This window comes from Fimicolochytrium jonesii, assembly GCF_025526975.1.
Source record: "Fimicolochytrium jonesii strain JEL569 chromosome Unknown EV422scaffold_5, whole genome shotgun sequence".
Classification (NCBI taxonomy): Eukaryota; Fungi; Chytridiomycota; class Chytridiomycetes; order Spizellomycetales; family Powellomycetaceae; genus Fimicolochytrium; species Fimicolochytrium jonesii.
In genome coordinates this window covers 899,999-913,687 of record NW_026515672.1, presented here as the reverse complement: position 1 = coordinate 913,687, position 13,689 = coordinate 899,999, and the positions used below count along the sequence as shown (strand labels likewise).

The window sequence follows — 13,689 nt, the reverse complement described above, 5'->3', positions numbered from 1 at the left end:
CCGAGCGAGCCGGCGAAGGAGAAGATCAGGATCAACCAATAGGAAACTGATGACCTGCCATCAATAGGTTGTGCAAGGTATACGCCGTCTTCCTCGATGCATGCAGACTCCCTCGATGAAGAGAAATGACCGTGTTCAGCCGTGAAGTTCATTGGTCCAGGCACCTGAAGTGGCATTACGGAGACGTGCCATCGCGGATCAATGATGTGCAATCTACGCGAGTTGAAAGCGCTACGACAGAAGTCAAGTCGATACTCACCATGGAAGCCAAAAGGGATGTGTATCGGCAACGTGGCCCTGCCAACCTCCTCCATCGTGCGCGCGTCGAGCATCAGCAAGAAGGACGTGTTGTCGTTGAGCGTGTCCAAGACGACGCTAAGGAGGACGCCGCTGTCTTCCGCCGCGTTGTCGCCTACAAAGGAGTCGGTCGAGGGCGAGAGCTTGGTGCGCATGCCGTTGACGTCTCCTCCGCTGCTCGGGTTGTTGACGAAGTCGCGGCAGGCTGGGTTAGGGACGAAGATGGGTTGACCTGCGGGACAGTTGAGGAGAAAATCGAAGTAAGATGTCTATGGGCAAATTGCATCCGGTATCAGTCATTTTGGCTTACCAGGGTAGCAACCGTCGCTCGCCCACTCCCTCCTAGATTTGTCGGACAAGTCGGCTTTGACGATAGTGTCCCACACGACGTTGGTCATCCTGCGCTTGGCAGCCGAGATGCTCAGGCCCCACGCGAAGCGATACTCGTTGTATTGGCGAGCGTGCGGGTTGATGGTCGGCCATTCGAGCGTGTAGTCGGTGCGATGGGTGAATGTGGGCTGCGTGATTTTGGATGACAGGTGAGGATGAGTACTTTCAAGACAGCGACAGCGAAACCTCCTAGCTGAAGATCTTGTACGTACCTCAGGAAGCTTACTCTTGTCAACTTTGTAGATCGCAGCGGTCTGGTGAGACAATGCAGAACGTCACCAAAAGCCAAATATCTGAATGTAAAATCTCCGAATGTGTTTCCGGGACCATTGCATGACTACCTACCTCAGGAAGCTTGCCCAAGACATAGCGACGGATAGTCGCCGCCGGCCAAGGAAGCATCTCGAGCGTGCGCAAGTTGACAAGGTCCCAGCAGCTCAAGATCTCATCGTTATCGTAGCAGTTCAAGTCAATGGAAACCGTCTCGGCGGACGGGTCTTCAAAGGCGTTGACGATGTTAAGCGCGAACATCGGGCCTGTGCGGTACACGCTGATCTCTTCACGGCGGTAGCGATCCTGTGCGCGGAAGGAACATTGATACTGGGTAAGCCAATTGACATCACATAACATGAATTACGTCGACGGACACACTTACAATAACATGGAAAGTAGTCACGCCGTCAACGTCGAAATACATGCCCTTGCGCGGGTCGGTCTCCATCGGACCGTGACCGCCCATGCCGAGCCAACCGGGCACCAGGCGCTTAAGACCCTCGCCCCAGGTGCGGGTGTACGGGTAGACGATGAGGACGATGTATTTTTCGGTAACTGCGAAAGTATGGGCGTAAGTCGGGGGCGCTGTGATCGTCGCGATGATGTTGCCCTGTAAGAGGTGTCAGCGGTTAGCGTTTTGATCATTGGCTTGGAGTGTGGCCACACGGATTGACGTCAAGCTTACCGGAGGGTTGAATCGATCATTCTGCGCCAATCCAAAGAAGGTGTACTTAGCCTTCCCAGACGCAAGATGTTGCATCGTGTAGTTGATCATATCGCCCGTCTTCCTGTCACGCCAAGGGACGGCGGCGGCGCCGGAACCTTGGAAAGCTGGATTGATGTCGCTGTATCGAAGAGCTTGCTTGGAGATCAACGTAACCGGGTCGATCTCTTGGAGGAGGCTGGTGTCCGTGGTCGCTACGAGGCGGTTCTCCGGAGCCGTGGTGGAGTGGCGGAAGGGGAATTGCGTGTGGATCGCTGAATAGTGCCCGATAGAGCATCATCAGTACAGTGAATGCATAGCGTGCGAATCGTAGGCGTTGCTCACCAAAGTTGGCTATTCGTCGATACCAGATCACAAAGAAAGATTCCGATGAGCATTGTGCGCCGTCGACAACACAAGATATGCGACGGCGAACGATGAAACGTACCACAGATAGCCGAGGGGTCAGAACTCGTCCTCTTCAATCCCAGCCAGCCCATGTTGGGCACGATAGGGACGTACGTCTTGCGAAGATGCGCGCGAATGGTGTTCTCAAGCCCCGTTGCGGTGAAGCGAGAGCGGTATTTCACTATTTGGTTTTCGGCGTCGATCTCAAATCTACGCAGAATGTTTACTTGCGGTTAGATTAGGAACTTCATGGGATATCGAAGGAGGCGGGAACGAAAATGCGACGAACGCACCGATGAACCAGCGGCAAAGCGTCGAACCAGTGTTGGAAGCTCGTGGCGTGGACCTGACGCTTGTGGAAGATCTCGAGATCAAAGATACCCGGACCGTTGCGATAGAGCGCACCTGTTTGAGAAAAAGGTGCAATTTCGAATTGAGTATCGGGGATGGTCAACAATTACGTAGACGAGGACAAGTCTTCCACCTTACATACCTTTCAACCAAGTAGGGGCTGCAGCGCACTGCGTGTCGAGAATAACAGTGTCCTGGTTTTTGATGAAGTTTCAAATAATCAGTTGCGGCAACTGCTAACCCTTTCTACTCGGTACTTACCCTGATCTCCTTTCCGTTGCTGAAACCGGCAATGTAGGGAACTCGCGGATCATAACGCTCCGGGTCCACCGTTTGGCTGACGTTGAACATACTCTCAATTGTCTCGTATCCAAACTCGGCCATGCCAACATGAGCCGGTCCTTCGAAGGCCCTTCGGACAAGAGCATGCTTGTCTCGCCTGGGCTTCTGCTTCGGCGTTTCATCGCCCCAACCGACTTCGGGCTTGGCTTCACCTTCCCTCTCCTGAACTTGTTCGACTACGCGAGCGCCAGCCTCAAGAACGCTAAGCGGCGGTATGACATCCAGAGTGTCGGCCACTTCTAGAGCGGTCTTGGCCACCCCGGCTGGGCCGAGGGGGGTTCCGGTACCAGGAGCAACGCTCCCATGGAGGTGGATAGGCTCGCCGGTTGCGTCGCGAATCAGCTCCGGTTCCTGCTCTTCTTGATCTTTTCCTGGTTCAGAGAGCGTTTCCTGGTCTTCCGAGGTAGGCCCTTCGTAGCCGCCTTGGGGAGCGTTGGCGGCCAGTTGCGCAAGAATGGCTTCTTTGTCGTAGACGCCGCCATCTTTGCCGCCATTAACACCCCATTCGGGTTCGGGTGTTCCAACATCCCCCGGAAATAGGAGGATGTGGGGATACGCCTCGGGGTTTTCGCCTTCGCCCTTGGCTCGCGGGGGGGTAGTAGGCGGAGTACGGGGACCAGCGACGATCGGCCCCGTGGTAGAGATATCGATTTTCGTAGCGGAAGTTGTCATTGCTCGACGTAACTTGGTCTGAAGAATGTGAGAGAAGCAAGTGTGATGAGCGGACTGGCTGAATTTGATTAATCATCCAGGTTGTGTGCCTGAGGACGCCGGCGCCAGGCTCTGCCAACAGTTGATGCACGAAGTTGTCCTTGCACTTACGTTGGTTGATGGTAAAGCAATGGAGCAGAGCTTGTTACTCTGTCTTTCCGCACCTGTGCTTTTTTGGGATACTTGTTTGGGCGTCCAGCTTTTATACCACTGCAGAAGCGCCTCACGGATTTCGAGTATTTCTTCCCGGAGACTATGCGCCATGACTACCCCACATTTCCTTGTTTGCATCTGGATATACGTCACAAACTATCATGCCTTTCAGCATTTGCATGTGCCTTTCCCGACTGCAGTGGGGCCGTCAATGGGGGAAATTGCATGCGGATATCCGTCTGCAGGTGCGAGTGGAGAGTCTGACGATGGACTGACGGGCATACTGTCACTCGCCGTCAGACATGTGGCTTGGGCGCGCGCGAGTCCCCAGTCAGTCAGGTGTGGGACACTGGGATCTCATTCTCGCCCCTTCCCACAACCCGTCCAACCTTCGCAGCGAGCATTTTCCCAGCCAACAACAACCAGCGAACTGCCCCACCACACCTTGAAGGTCAGTCTTACTCCCGGATATTGGTGTTTCTTGAATCACGCTTACTGAGCCTTCCTTGGAAACCCCACTCAGCCGCACCTCTGCTCAATAGGATTGCATTCAGAGGGTTTCAATGTCGCAGTTGGTTTTCCATATCGCCAAACGGTGTTGCAGGCTCCACTGCCGCCCTGGTCAGCACTCGATGAAAAACCTGAGCAGACCGACAGTACCACAAACTGCTTCGAGCAGCAGGCATATCTTCACTTCGAGTGCAACACTGGCACATCCCACCACATCCCTTAGATCATCAGCCCCGCAACGTAGAGTATCGGCAGTAGCCTCTCACTTATCTTCGGGGGCATCAAAAAGGGTACGGGAGAAGGGAACTGTGATGCCTTCTTGATGTGGCAGATACCTTATATCAGTTACGCTCCTCCCGAAGATGATTTCGACTACCACGCCCGTCAACGCAGAAGATGCCTCTGGCGCGTATGTCCAACAGAGCGAAGTCCGTCACCAGAAGATGCAGTCGGCGCGCATCTTCCTTTTGAACCGGCCAAAGGCACTCAACTCTCTGAACCTCAGTATGATCCGGAACATCGTGCCACAGCTGCAGGTAAGGTACCTTACAAGTCGTTTGCGTTCCCGCCGGTTGTGTGTCGAGACTTACATGTATGTTTCCCAGCAATGGAAAGAAAGCAATCTGTGTAAAGTGATTGTGATGACCAACGCGGACGATTGCCGGGCATTTTGCTCAGGAGGGGACGTGAAGACGGTTGTCAAGCTGGCGTCCTCAAAGGACCCGACAGATGCTGCCCAAGCCCTCACATTCTTTCAAGAGGAATACTCTTTGAACCATACCCTAGGCACTTTGACCAAACCCTTTGTTAGCATCATGAACGGCATCACGAGTACGTACGAAACTGGGACTCTCGATGCCGGCAGATTTCTGACAATGTGCGACTTCTTTGCGTGTTTCAGTGGGTGGTGGTGTTGGGTTGTCCGTGCACGCACCTTTCCGGATCGCCACAGAGAACACGCTCTTTGCTATGCCGGAGACCAAAATCGGCCTGTTTCCGGATGTGGGAGGAAGCTTTTTCTTACCGAGATTGGACGGGGAATTGGGCACCTACCTCGGTCTGACGGGACAACAATTGAAGGGCGAGGAAGTCTTGTGAGTGACCATTCGGTGGGCTGAAACGCATGTGTCTGAGCCTCACTTATGCGATAAATTGATGAACAGCATGGCAGGCATAGCAACACACTACATACCCTCCGATCGATTGCCTGCTCTGATGACGCGACTGGCGGAGCTCGAGACTGACGAGCTTGAAGTGATCAACATGGTGTTGGAGGAGTTTGTCGGTAAGTACTCAACCGACGCCAGTTGTACTGAGTTCAAACCTTTTGACCGGATTTGCAGCGGACACGGATTTGCAGCGGTGGAAGAATTGGACTCTGGGAGGTGACATCGGCGCTGCGATCGACCGGTGCTTCAAGTACAACAACCTGGAAGAGATCCTTCGAGCATTGGAGAAAGAGAACTCTGAATGGGCCACAAACACGCTTGCTACGTTGCAGAAGATGTCTCCGTTAAGCCTGAAGGTTTGATGACAACCTGCGAGCAGCTGACGATTGAAGTTGGAATGGGAAACTCACACTTTCACTTCGCCTTTCCGTACCAGATTACCCTGGAACAACTTCGAAGAGGCAGGAAGAAGGATTTCATGGACTGTTTCAGAATGGAGTACAATCTTGTGGCAAACTTTCTGGTACGGAGGGCGCTCGGCGCCCTTTGACGTTTGCAGCTATAAGTTGTGCGTCGCTCACGCACCGGTTTTGATTAGCAAAAAAGCGATTTCGCAGAAGGCGTCAACGCCATCTTCGGCAAGCGCGACCCTGTATGGGGCATCCCATGGGAGAGAAGAAATGAGATTACCGACGCCATTGTGAAAGGCTACTTCCAGTTACCAAGCAATGTGTGCGTATCTATATAACAGTAAACTGGTGATTCTGTGCCACGGCTACTCACCGAGTCTTTTCCTTTAGTGGTAACAACATCCCACAACTTAAGTTTGCCAATGGCCTGACGTACTGGGACTATCCTCATCGCACCATGTCGGGTCTGCCCACTATTAGCGACATCAAACGTGTTGTTCACGGTACGTCAGGAACATCGATGGAAGCGGTTGCTTGACGTTACTGTCACGTGCGCATCAGCTTATCTGCCTTCATCTCTACATTTCCTTCCAGGCAACGGGCGACGAAACACCACCCTAAGCCGACCTTCCAACAAAGCCGAAGTCCTCGCCTTTTTTGAACAGAACTGGGGAGGCTACGACGCCGCCCTGCCATTCATCCCCACCGGGCTCACACTCGGAACGCGTGAGCTTACGTTCGAGGGAGGCTACGGACGCGGCAAGACGGGGTTGAGGGAAAAAGTCACCACCGTGCTTGACCGGTATGTGTTGGAGGTCAACCCCAAGGGGCAGAACTCGTACCTTGTGTGGCAGGACCCTATTTCCAAGGTGGCGCTGTCGATGGGGTCGCAGAGGTACTGAGCAGGAGACCAAAATAGATGTTTATCTGTAGTTCAGGCATGTACATTACGTTTCCCTGTCCTGTAACGTATCTTTTCCGCCTTCCGACATATGAAAATAGATTCTGCATTGTCTAAGTAAAAGTACGGCGGTGTTCGAAAGTCCACCGTACGCTGCTCTACGCCGGATCCCTCTGAGATGCCGTCGCACGACGCATCCGTCTTTACCTTCTGCATCAGTCAGAGGGACATCCCACGCACTGCACCAAAGTACGCGTTGAGACACCTCCCATAGCTTCTATACTAGGCTTCTATAGTACTCTTGGCTTTCTTAGCAAACTTCTTATATATAGTCTCCTCCTTGCCATCGTGTTTCGCAGCATACCGCGCCGCAGTGAATAAGAAATCACTCAATCTACCAATCGCCCACATGAGTCTCCAAAAACCGTGCGTCAGAGTCAATGCATCCTCAAGGCCGAAACATACCGATTCAGATATTTTGCCGTGCTTTCGTCCGCCCAGCCGGCTTTGACGAGAGGCACGACCCGCCTTTCTGCGCGTCGGCATATGCTCCTACATATGTGGAGGGTTGACGCGGCTTTTCCGCCAGACTACAGATAAGACGATGTCAGGTCCTCCTTCCGATTGAATGTGGTATTCCAGGATTGCCACTTTTGCGGTGATTCAATTTTACCGGCAAGATGAAGTTACGCAGCGGTGGGAGCGACTTGTCCAGATCGTCTATCCACGTCTCTAGCTCGACTGCAAGAGCCCCATCCGTGTCGAACTCTGTACGAGCTGAGATAATGCATTCACATGACAGAAATGCAAGATGTGAGATTAGCTGTCGCAAGTGACGGTCAGTGGCAGGCCGCGCCAAGAGACTCCGACCCCGTGTACGGGATTTATGCGCTCACAGCGAGCTACACACCTAACCGGACCTCGCTCGCATTGCTTCTCGGGGTTGCAACATTGGAGCCGATATCCTGCAACAAACATTGCACCTGAAAATGATCCACTCCAGCACGTGAGCACGAGCCCCTGTTTGTTCTGCTCACTCAAGCGCCAGAGGACGACCATCGCTGGAGCTGTGAGGCCACCTCCACTCGCAAACTACCTGCTGCAACTTCTCGGCAAGGCCATTGTTCGCATCCTGACAGTGATCTATTGCAAGGCCGAGGTAGCTGGATAGTTCGTCGGTGGTGCCTAGCGCCTCGAAAATATCGTCGTCTTTCGAACGCCGTTCGCCTGTGAAGAGAGCGGATGTCCCTAGGGCATTGAAGATATGAGAATTGTTTTTTTCCAGGTTCTATAGGTCAGGCGCCTTGAAATGAACTCACCTTTGTCGCCGGTGCGGGTGTAAATGGGGATTCGTCGTTCCGACATCTTAGGCGGGTTGGAATGCAGCGAGCGCGTTCGTTGACTTTGAAAACGGACGCAAATGGACGACACAGCAAGAGACCTTATAAGCCCAGTCGCTGACTTTGGTCGGGTTCGAGTGATAGACCGCAGCATCCGTAAAAGTGTGGAGAGTCTTTTGGCCGTCAAGCCGGGGAACACCGTCTGTTGGAGCGATCTGTTGTGACGTGACGAGTCCACGAGCCATGAATGGCTTTCAGATAAGGGTATTTGCGAACAGTGGTCGATGGCTTTTGATTAGACGGGCTAATATTTCACCTTCTGTTTCCGAGGTGCTGGTGCTCAACAGTGGACGCTCCGACCACAAACTGCCCCAATCATTTGCCACACAAACGCGAACGCACTCTAATCAACTACTTAGGCCCACTCTAAACGGAATCCGAAACTGAGATCGGCAGGGCCTCCAAATCATTGCATGCCACAAGAGTGTCAGACGGCCACGGCAGAAGGCCCAAGCCAAGGTGACTTTCCCTCGCGTTTTCCCACGGACAAGTACGAACGGGTGGAGAGTCAAAACATATCCACAGGACAGGCAAAACGACACCACGCAACACCCTGCTGGCCATGTTTCCGGCGCTTGCTTCCTCGACAGCACCTGGGGCGTCGGCTCAGGGACAGCAACATCCTCAGCTGCAGCAACAGCAACAGCTGCTGCAGCAGCCACAACTTCCTTTCAACAATGCCGGATTCGCAGCCCGTCCGATACAATCCCCATCCCAGCACCAACCCTACCAACAACTCCCTCACCGCATGTCCGGGGATGTTACCGCGCAAGCACCACTCCTACCGCACATCTCTTCGGACCAGCTGAGAGACCTGATTACGGTATGAATCCCACAGCTTTCGTTTGGGCTTACCCACATTTTGCACAACCGGATCATGTGTAGACTAACTGCTCTTGGACGTACGTGATCTCTAATAGAAAGCACGGGTGCTCAAAGAGAAAGGTGCAACGGAGAACAATGACCCGGAGTTCGGCAGGATTATGGCCATACTGCGTCAATATCAGAACAGCGCTACAGCACAGGCGTCAGCTCATGCTGCGACGCATCCACCACAACAACCCTACCAGCAGCCTTCCCTTCCACCGCCAACAACGGCTGATAATACCCGCGACGTTACTGGAGCCGCACCGATGGATGCTGATGGGGATGGATCACAAACAGCTGTTTCTGGGCAAGCGGCAGGACCTTTCACGCAAGAGCAGCTCACAGCGCTGCGTTGTCAAATCTATGTTTTCAAGCTTATCTCCAGTAACAAACCTGTTCCGGAGCACCTACGTCGGTTGGTGTTCAATCCAGATGGGTTACGGCCACCCGAGCCAAAACCAGAGCTTCACCCGATACCCCAGACCATCATCGAGGCCTCTCATAAACTTGGACAGGCTTTAGCTCAACAACCTACTTCACAACCACCCGCGGTTACCAAAGCGGTCGCTACACGCTTCGAATTGGGTCCATTTTCCACACCGCAGTCGGTGCTTCCTAAAAAGATCACGATGGCGGATCTGCAGCAACGGCTGGTGATACCTAGCGGAACTCCTAGCGGTATCGATCCTCATGCTCTGATACAGGAGCGAGAGAAGAAGATCAAGGCGCGTATACAATACCGCATACACGAACTGGAATCGTTGCCGAGCAACCTGGCTAGCGATACAGGTGCCAAGATCCAGGCGCTCATTGAGTTGAAGGCCCTGAAGCTTCTGGATAAGCAGAAGAAGTTGCGTTCGGAGATCTTGCAGTCTCTTGGGAAGGCTACAACGCTGGCGACTGCTGTTGATCGGGGTGCATATCGCAGAGTCAAGAAGCAATCACTCCGAGAAGCGAAGCAAACCGAAAAGTTGGAAAAGAATCAACGATTGGAACGGGAGAAGAGGGACAAGCAGAAGCATCAGGACTACCTGCTTTCGATTCTTCAGCATGGCAGAGACTTGGTCGGTTTTCATAAGCAGCAGCAGACAAAGGGCATCCGCTTGGGACAAGCCGTCTCCAGATTCCATGCCAATGCGCAAAAGGAAGAGGAGAAGCGGCAGCAGCGACTGTCACAAGAGCGTTTGAACGCTCTGAAGGCCAACGACGAAGCGACGTACTTGAAGCTCGTGGACAAAGTGAAAAACAACCGTATTATGCATCTGCTGAACCAAACCGAGTCGTACTTGACCAGTTTAACAAAAGCGATGCACGATCAGAAAGCTTCCGTTCACGATTACGAGGTGACGCACCACAATACTCAAGGCGAGGATGCCGGTGATAACGATTATTACAACACAGCGCACAGGATCCAAGAGACGGTCACGGAGCAACCGGAACTTTTGGTTGGTGGAAAGCTGAAGGACTACCAGCTCAAAGGGCTGCAATGGATGGTGTCGTTGTACAATAACCGACTCAATGGCATCTTAGCCGATGAGATGGGTTTGGGCAAAACCATCCAAACATTGTCGCTGATCACCTATCTCATGGAGAAAAAGAAGCAGCTGGGACCGTATCTGGTCATCGTCCCCTTGTCGACAATCACCAATTGGGAACTTGAATTCGAACGATGGGCGCCGAAGGTGAACAAGATCGTTTTCAAAGGGACAGCGCCTGAGCGTGCGAAAGTTCGGAATGACATCAAGTCGGGCAATTTCAACGTGGTTGTAACCACGTACGAATATGTCATTCGGGAGAAAGCCGTGCTCAGCAAGATCAAATGGGTGTACATGATCATTGACGAGGGACACCGAATGAAGAACACGCAGTCGAAGCTATCGATGACGTTAGCGCGACACTACATTACGCGTTATCGATTGATTCTCACAGGAACACCGTTGCAGGTATGGTGCCTCAACTCTTTCGTATTCTTTGTCTCGCCTATTTACTGACCTAATGTCATCAATAGAATGATCTTCCCGAGTTGTGGGCTTTGCTGAACTTCATTTTGCCCAAGATTTTCAGTTCCGTCGACACCTTTGACGATTGGTTCAACCATCCTTTTGCCAAAGAAGGAGGGAAAGAAAACGACATACGGCTGAATGAAGAAGAGTCTTTGCTTATCATTCGTGGACTGCACAAGGTCCTTCGGCCGTTCTTGTTGCGACGTCTGAAGAAGGATGTAGAGTCAGAACTGCCCGACAAGGTCGAGACAGTCGTCAAATGCCCGATGTCCGCGTTGCAGCACCGCTTATATGAGCAGATTCGGAATAAGCGGTCCAGTTTCGGCGGCGATGGGGAGAAGAGGTAAGCTTAGCGGCTCGTAACACCCATCAGAAAAGCGCTTTTGCTAACATGCAATGTCGGCTCCCTAGGAAAAAGGCTCTCAACAACTTGGTCATGCAATTCCGAAAGGTTTGCAATCACCCGTACGTCTTCGAAGAGGTGGAACACACCATGAACCCATATGGCATGACGGACAACAATCTTTGGCGTGTTGCCGGAAAATTCGAACTTCTGGATCGTATTCTGCCAAAGTACAAGGTTACGGGGCATCGTGTCCTCATGTTCTTCCAGATGACTCAGGTCATGGACATTATGGAGGATTACCTTCGTTTCCGCGCACATGCATACCTCCGGTTGGATGGACATACCAAGGCTGAAGACCGAACGACCATGTTGAAAGCCTTCAACAGCAAGGAGGATCCGGAACCTCCCTTCATTTTCTTACTCAGTACTCGTGCTGGCGGTCTGGGTCTGAATTTGCAGACTGCTGACACTGTTATCATCTTTGATTCCGATTGGTATGTTTCCAATTGTTCACTTTTCATATGACGGTAGCACGAAATTTACCATCATTCTTCTCTCCTCTAGGAATCCTCACCAAGATTTGCAAGCACAAGACCGAGCGCATCGTATCGGTCAAACCAAAGAAGTCAGAATTCTTCGGTTGATCACGGCGAGGTCCGTGGAAGAGACGATCCTAGCACGAGCGCAGTACAAACTGGATATGGACGGCAAAGTCATCCAAGCCGGCAAATTCGACAACAAGACCACCGATCGCGAACGTGACGAGCTTCTGCGATCACTTTTTGGAGGAGATGAGGACGAGGAAGACAAAGATGAGGGTGAAGGACAGCTCGAGGATACCGATCTTAACGAGATCATTGCACGTGACGAGAGCGAGCTTGAGCTGTTTAACAAGATGGACGCCGACCGCGTTCAAAAAGAGAAAGAGATTTGGCGGGCGGCCGGACAACGGGGCGATCCTCCACCTCGTTTGATTCCGGATTCTGAGCTTCCGGATGCATTCAAGATTGTCGATGAAGTGATCACAGGGGACCAGGCGTTGGAAGTTTTTGGACGTGGAGCACGTGCACGAAAGGACATTAGATATGACGATGGGTTGAATGACGATCAGTACGTTGCTGCCCTCGAGGATGGCGACGTTGAAGGCTATATCGAAAAGAGAAGGGCTGCGAAAGCTAAACGGGAGGAGCGGAAGAGGTTGAGGGAAAGCCGGACCGAAGATGGGTCAGATGACGACGGGAGCGATGAGGATGACGAGGATGGAACTGCAGGGAAGTCGTTGCCGGAGCCGCAGGCTGAGAAGACCCCCACCAAACGACGGTCAAGACCCACGAAGAAGGCTGAAGATGAGCCGCTCGACGACGTGCCTGATATCAGCACGGGACGCAAAGCTCGAAGGGGGAAAGTGAAGGACGAAAATGAGGACACGCCCGTTGTCAAGCGCGGTCGAAAGAAGAAGTTTGCAGGGGTCGATGAGAATGAGGTCGACCCTCTGCCGCCGGCCAGGCGTCGTGCTTTGAGGCGGATCTTTGGGGAGTGTTACAAGGCAGTTGAGAACTCCGAGGTCGAATATGACAACGGGTATGCACGCGGGCTTTTTTGCTTTTATTCTCTTACTTCGTTGGTTACTTAGTTTTCTCTGGCAATTCGCAGTATGACTCGCCTTCGATGTGACCTCTTCCGCGAGCTGCCGGCTCGGGCGCACTACCCCGACTACTATCAACTGATCAAATCGCCCATTGCCATGGACATGATCTCGCATCGTATGAACCACGCGTATTACAAGACGCTCGACCAGTTCGTCGCCGACTTCCATCTGATGTTCGCCAACGCAATGCTTTACAACGTGGAGGGGTCTGAAGTCTACGAAGACGCCGTGCAAATGAAATTCGCCCTCGACACCCGTGTGCAGGAACTGGCACCAGGTGGCCAAATCATCATCACGGAACAGGACCAAGAACCGCCGAGCAACAAACGCAAGCACTCGATGATGTCCGCCGCAAGTGACAATGACGACGACGCAGGTCCGTCAAACAGCGGTCGTGGCTCCAAATCTTCACGCAACAAACGTTCGAGCGTGACCAATGCGTCGGACGCCGAAGGCGACGACAGCATTCGCCGGCCCAAGAAGAAGAAGCGCGATTTGGGCGTGCCGGGCATATCGAACAAGTACGGATCGCTGCCGAAAATTCGGATGCGATTGCCTGCCCCGCCTCCTCAGGTAGATCCTAGTATCGAAGATGGGGAAATCCCTGAATGAGTCGAGGTGGTGCAGGGATCATCACGGGCTTGGGCTGATGGACGGGATGTGAGGGCGTAGATGGTTTTGTGAGGGTGGTTTCTTGATGTGTATATATGGCCTTTATATCTGGTGTTGAAAAGAACGTCTTGCGAACGTAATAACCATGCATATGGGAGTTTCTATGGGGTGATGTCTTTCGTGTAGTGTGCGGTT

At 52.7% G+C, this 13,689-nt stretch overlaps 4 protein-coding genes across 4 annotated transcripts; 2 read left to right on the top strand and 2 right to left on the bottom strand.

Moving 5' to 3' along the window:
• Window positions 1–175: 175 nt before the first annotated feature.
• EV422DRAFT_504842 (retinal pigment epithelial membrane protein-domain-containing protein) lies at window positions 176–3,436 on the bottom strand (the record flags this gene model as incomplete). The annotated part of the gene is made up of 11 exons (XM_053068451.1): window positions 176–231; window positions 260–529; window positions 608–815; window positions 900–941; window positions 1,033–1,287; window positions 1,343–1,570; window positions 1,646–1,938; window positions 2,112–2,281; window positions 2,365–2,476; window positions 2,565–2,616; window positions 2,684–3,436. The coding sequence occupies 11 exons, from the start codon at window positions 3,434–3,436 to the stop codon at window positions 176–178; spliced, it is 2,439 nt and encodes an 812-aa protein (XP_052927724.1).
• A 390-nt stretch (window positions 3,437–3,826) lies between these two features.
• EV422DRAFT_555129 (ClpP/crotonase-like domain-containing protein) lies at window positions 3,827–6,333 on the top strand. The gene is made up of 10 exons (XM_053071897.1): window positions 3,827–4,079; window positions 4,171–4,428; window positions 4,501–4,674; window positions 4,744–4,969; window positions 5,040–5,232; window positions 5,302–5,423; window positions 5,482–5,663; window positions 5,744–5,830; window positions 5,906–6,039; window positions 6,108–6,333. The coding sequence occupies exons 1-10, from the start codon at window positions 3,840–3,842 to the stop codon at window positions 6,253–6,255; spliced, it is 1,764 nt and encodes a 587-aa protein (XP_052927723.1). The 5' UTR covers window positions 3,827–3,839; the 3' UTR covers window positions 6,256–6,333.
• A 567-nt stretch (window positions 6,334–6,900) lies between these two features.
• EV422DRAFT_494025 (Adenosylcobalamin biosynthesis, ATP:cob(I)alamin adenosyltransferase-like protein) lies at window positions 6,901–7,983 on the bottom strand (the record flags this gene model as incomplete). Its single annotated transcript, XM_053067712.1, has 6 exons — window positions 6,901–7,012; window positions 7,084–7,208; window positions 7,292–7,395; window positions 7,529–7,601; window positions 7,715–7,866; window positions 7,938–7,983. 6 exons carry the CDS (start codon window positions 7,981–7,983, stop codon window positions 6,901–6,903), a joined length of 612 nt encoding a protein of 203 aa, XP_052927722.1.
• Window positions 7,984–8,235: 252 nt separating this feature from the next.
• Window positions 8,236–13,688, top strand: EV422DRAFT_365610 (SNF2 family N-terminal domain-containing protein). Its single transcript, XM_053066686.1, has 6 exons — window positions 8,236–8,841; window positions 8,939–10,828; window positions 10,894–11,231; window positions 11,300–11,728; window positions 11,799–12,815; window positions 12,888–13,688. Exons 1-6 carry the CDS (start codon window positions 8,581–8,583, stop codon window positions 13,492–13,494), a joined length of 4,542 nt encoding a protein of 1,513 aa, XP_052927721.1. The 5' UTR covers window positions 8,236–8,580; the 3' UTR covers window positions 13,495–13,688.
• The last annotated feature ends 1 nt before the right edge of the window (window position 13,689 follows it).

Excerpts from the sequence above, each read along its gene's own strand:
- EV422DRAFT_555129 (XM_053071897.1), top strand. The coding sequence starts at position 3,840 with ATGGGGGAAATTGCATGCGGATATCCGTCTGCAGGTGCGAGTGGAGAG. Across the intron at positions 5,233-5,301 it reads TTGAAGGGCGAGGAAGTCTT|CATGGCAGGCATAGCAACAC; the intron begins GTGAGTGACCAT and ends ATTGATGAACAG. Across the intron at positions 5,664-5,743 it reads TGTCTCCGTTAAGCCTGAAG|ATTACCCTGGAACAACTTCG; the intron begins GTTTGATGACAA and ends TTTCCGTACCAG.
- EV422DRAFT_365610 (XM_053066686.1), top strand. The coding sequence starts at position 8,581 with ATGTTTCCGGCGCTTGCTTCCTCGACAGCACCTGGGGCGTCGGCTCAG. Across the intron at positions 10,829-10,893 it reads TCACAGGAACACCGTTGCAG|AATGATCTTCCCGAGTTGTG; the intron begins GTATGGTGCCTC and ends TGTCATCAATAG. Across the intron at positions 12,816-12,887 it reads GAGGTCGAATATGACAACGG|TATGACTCGCCTTCGATGTG; the intron begins GTATGCACGCGG and ends GGCAATTCGCAG.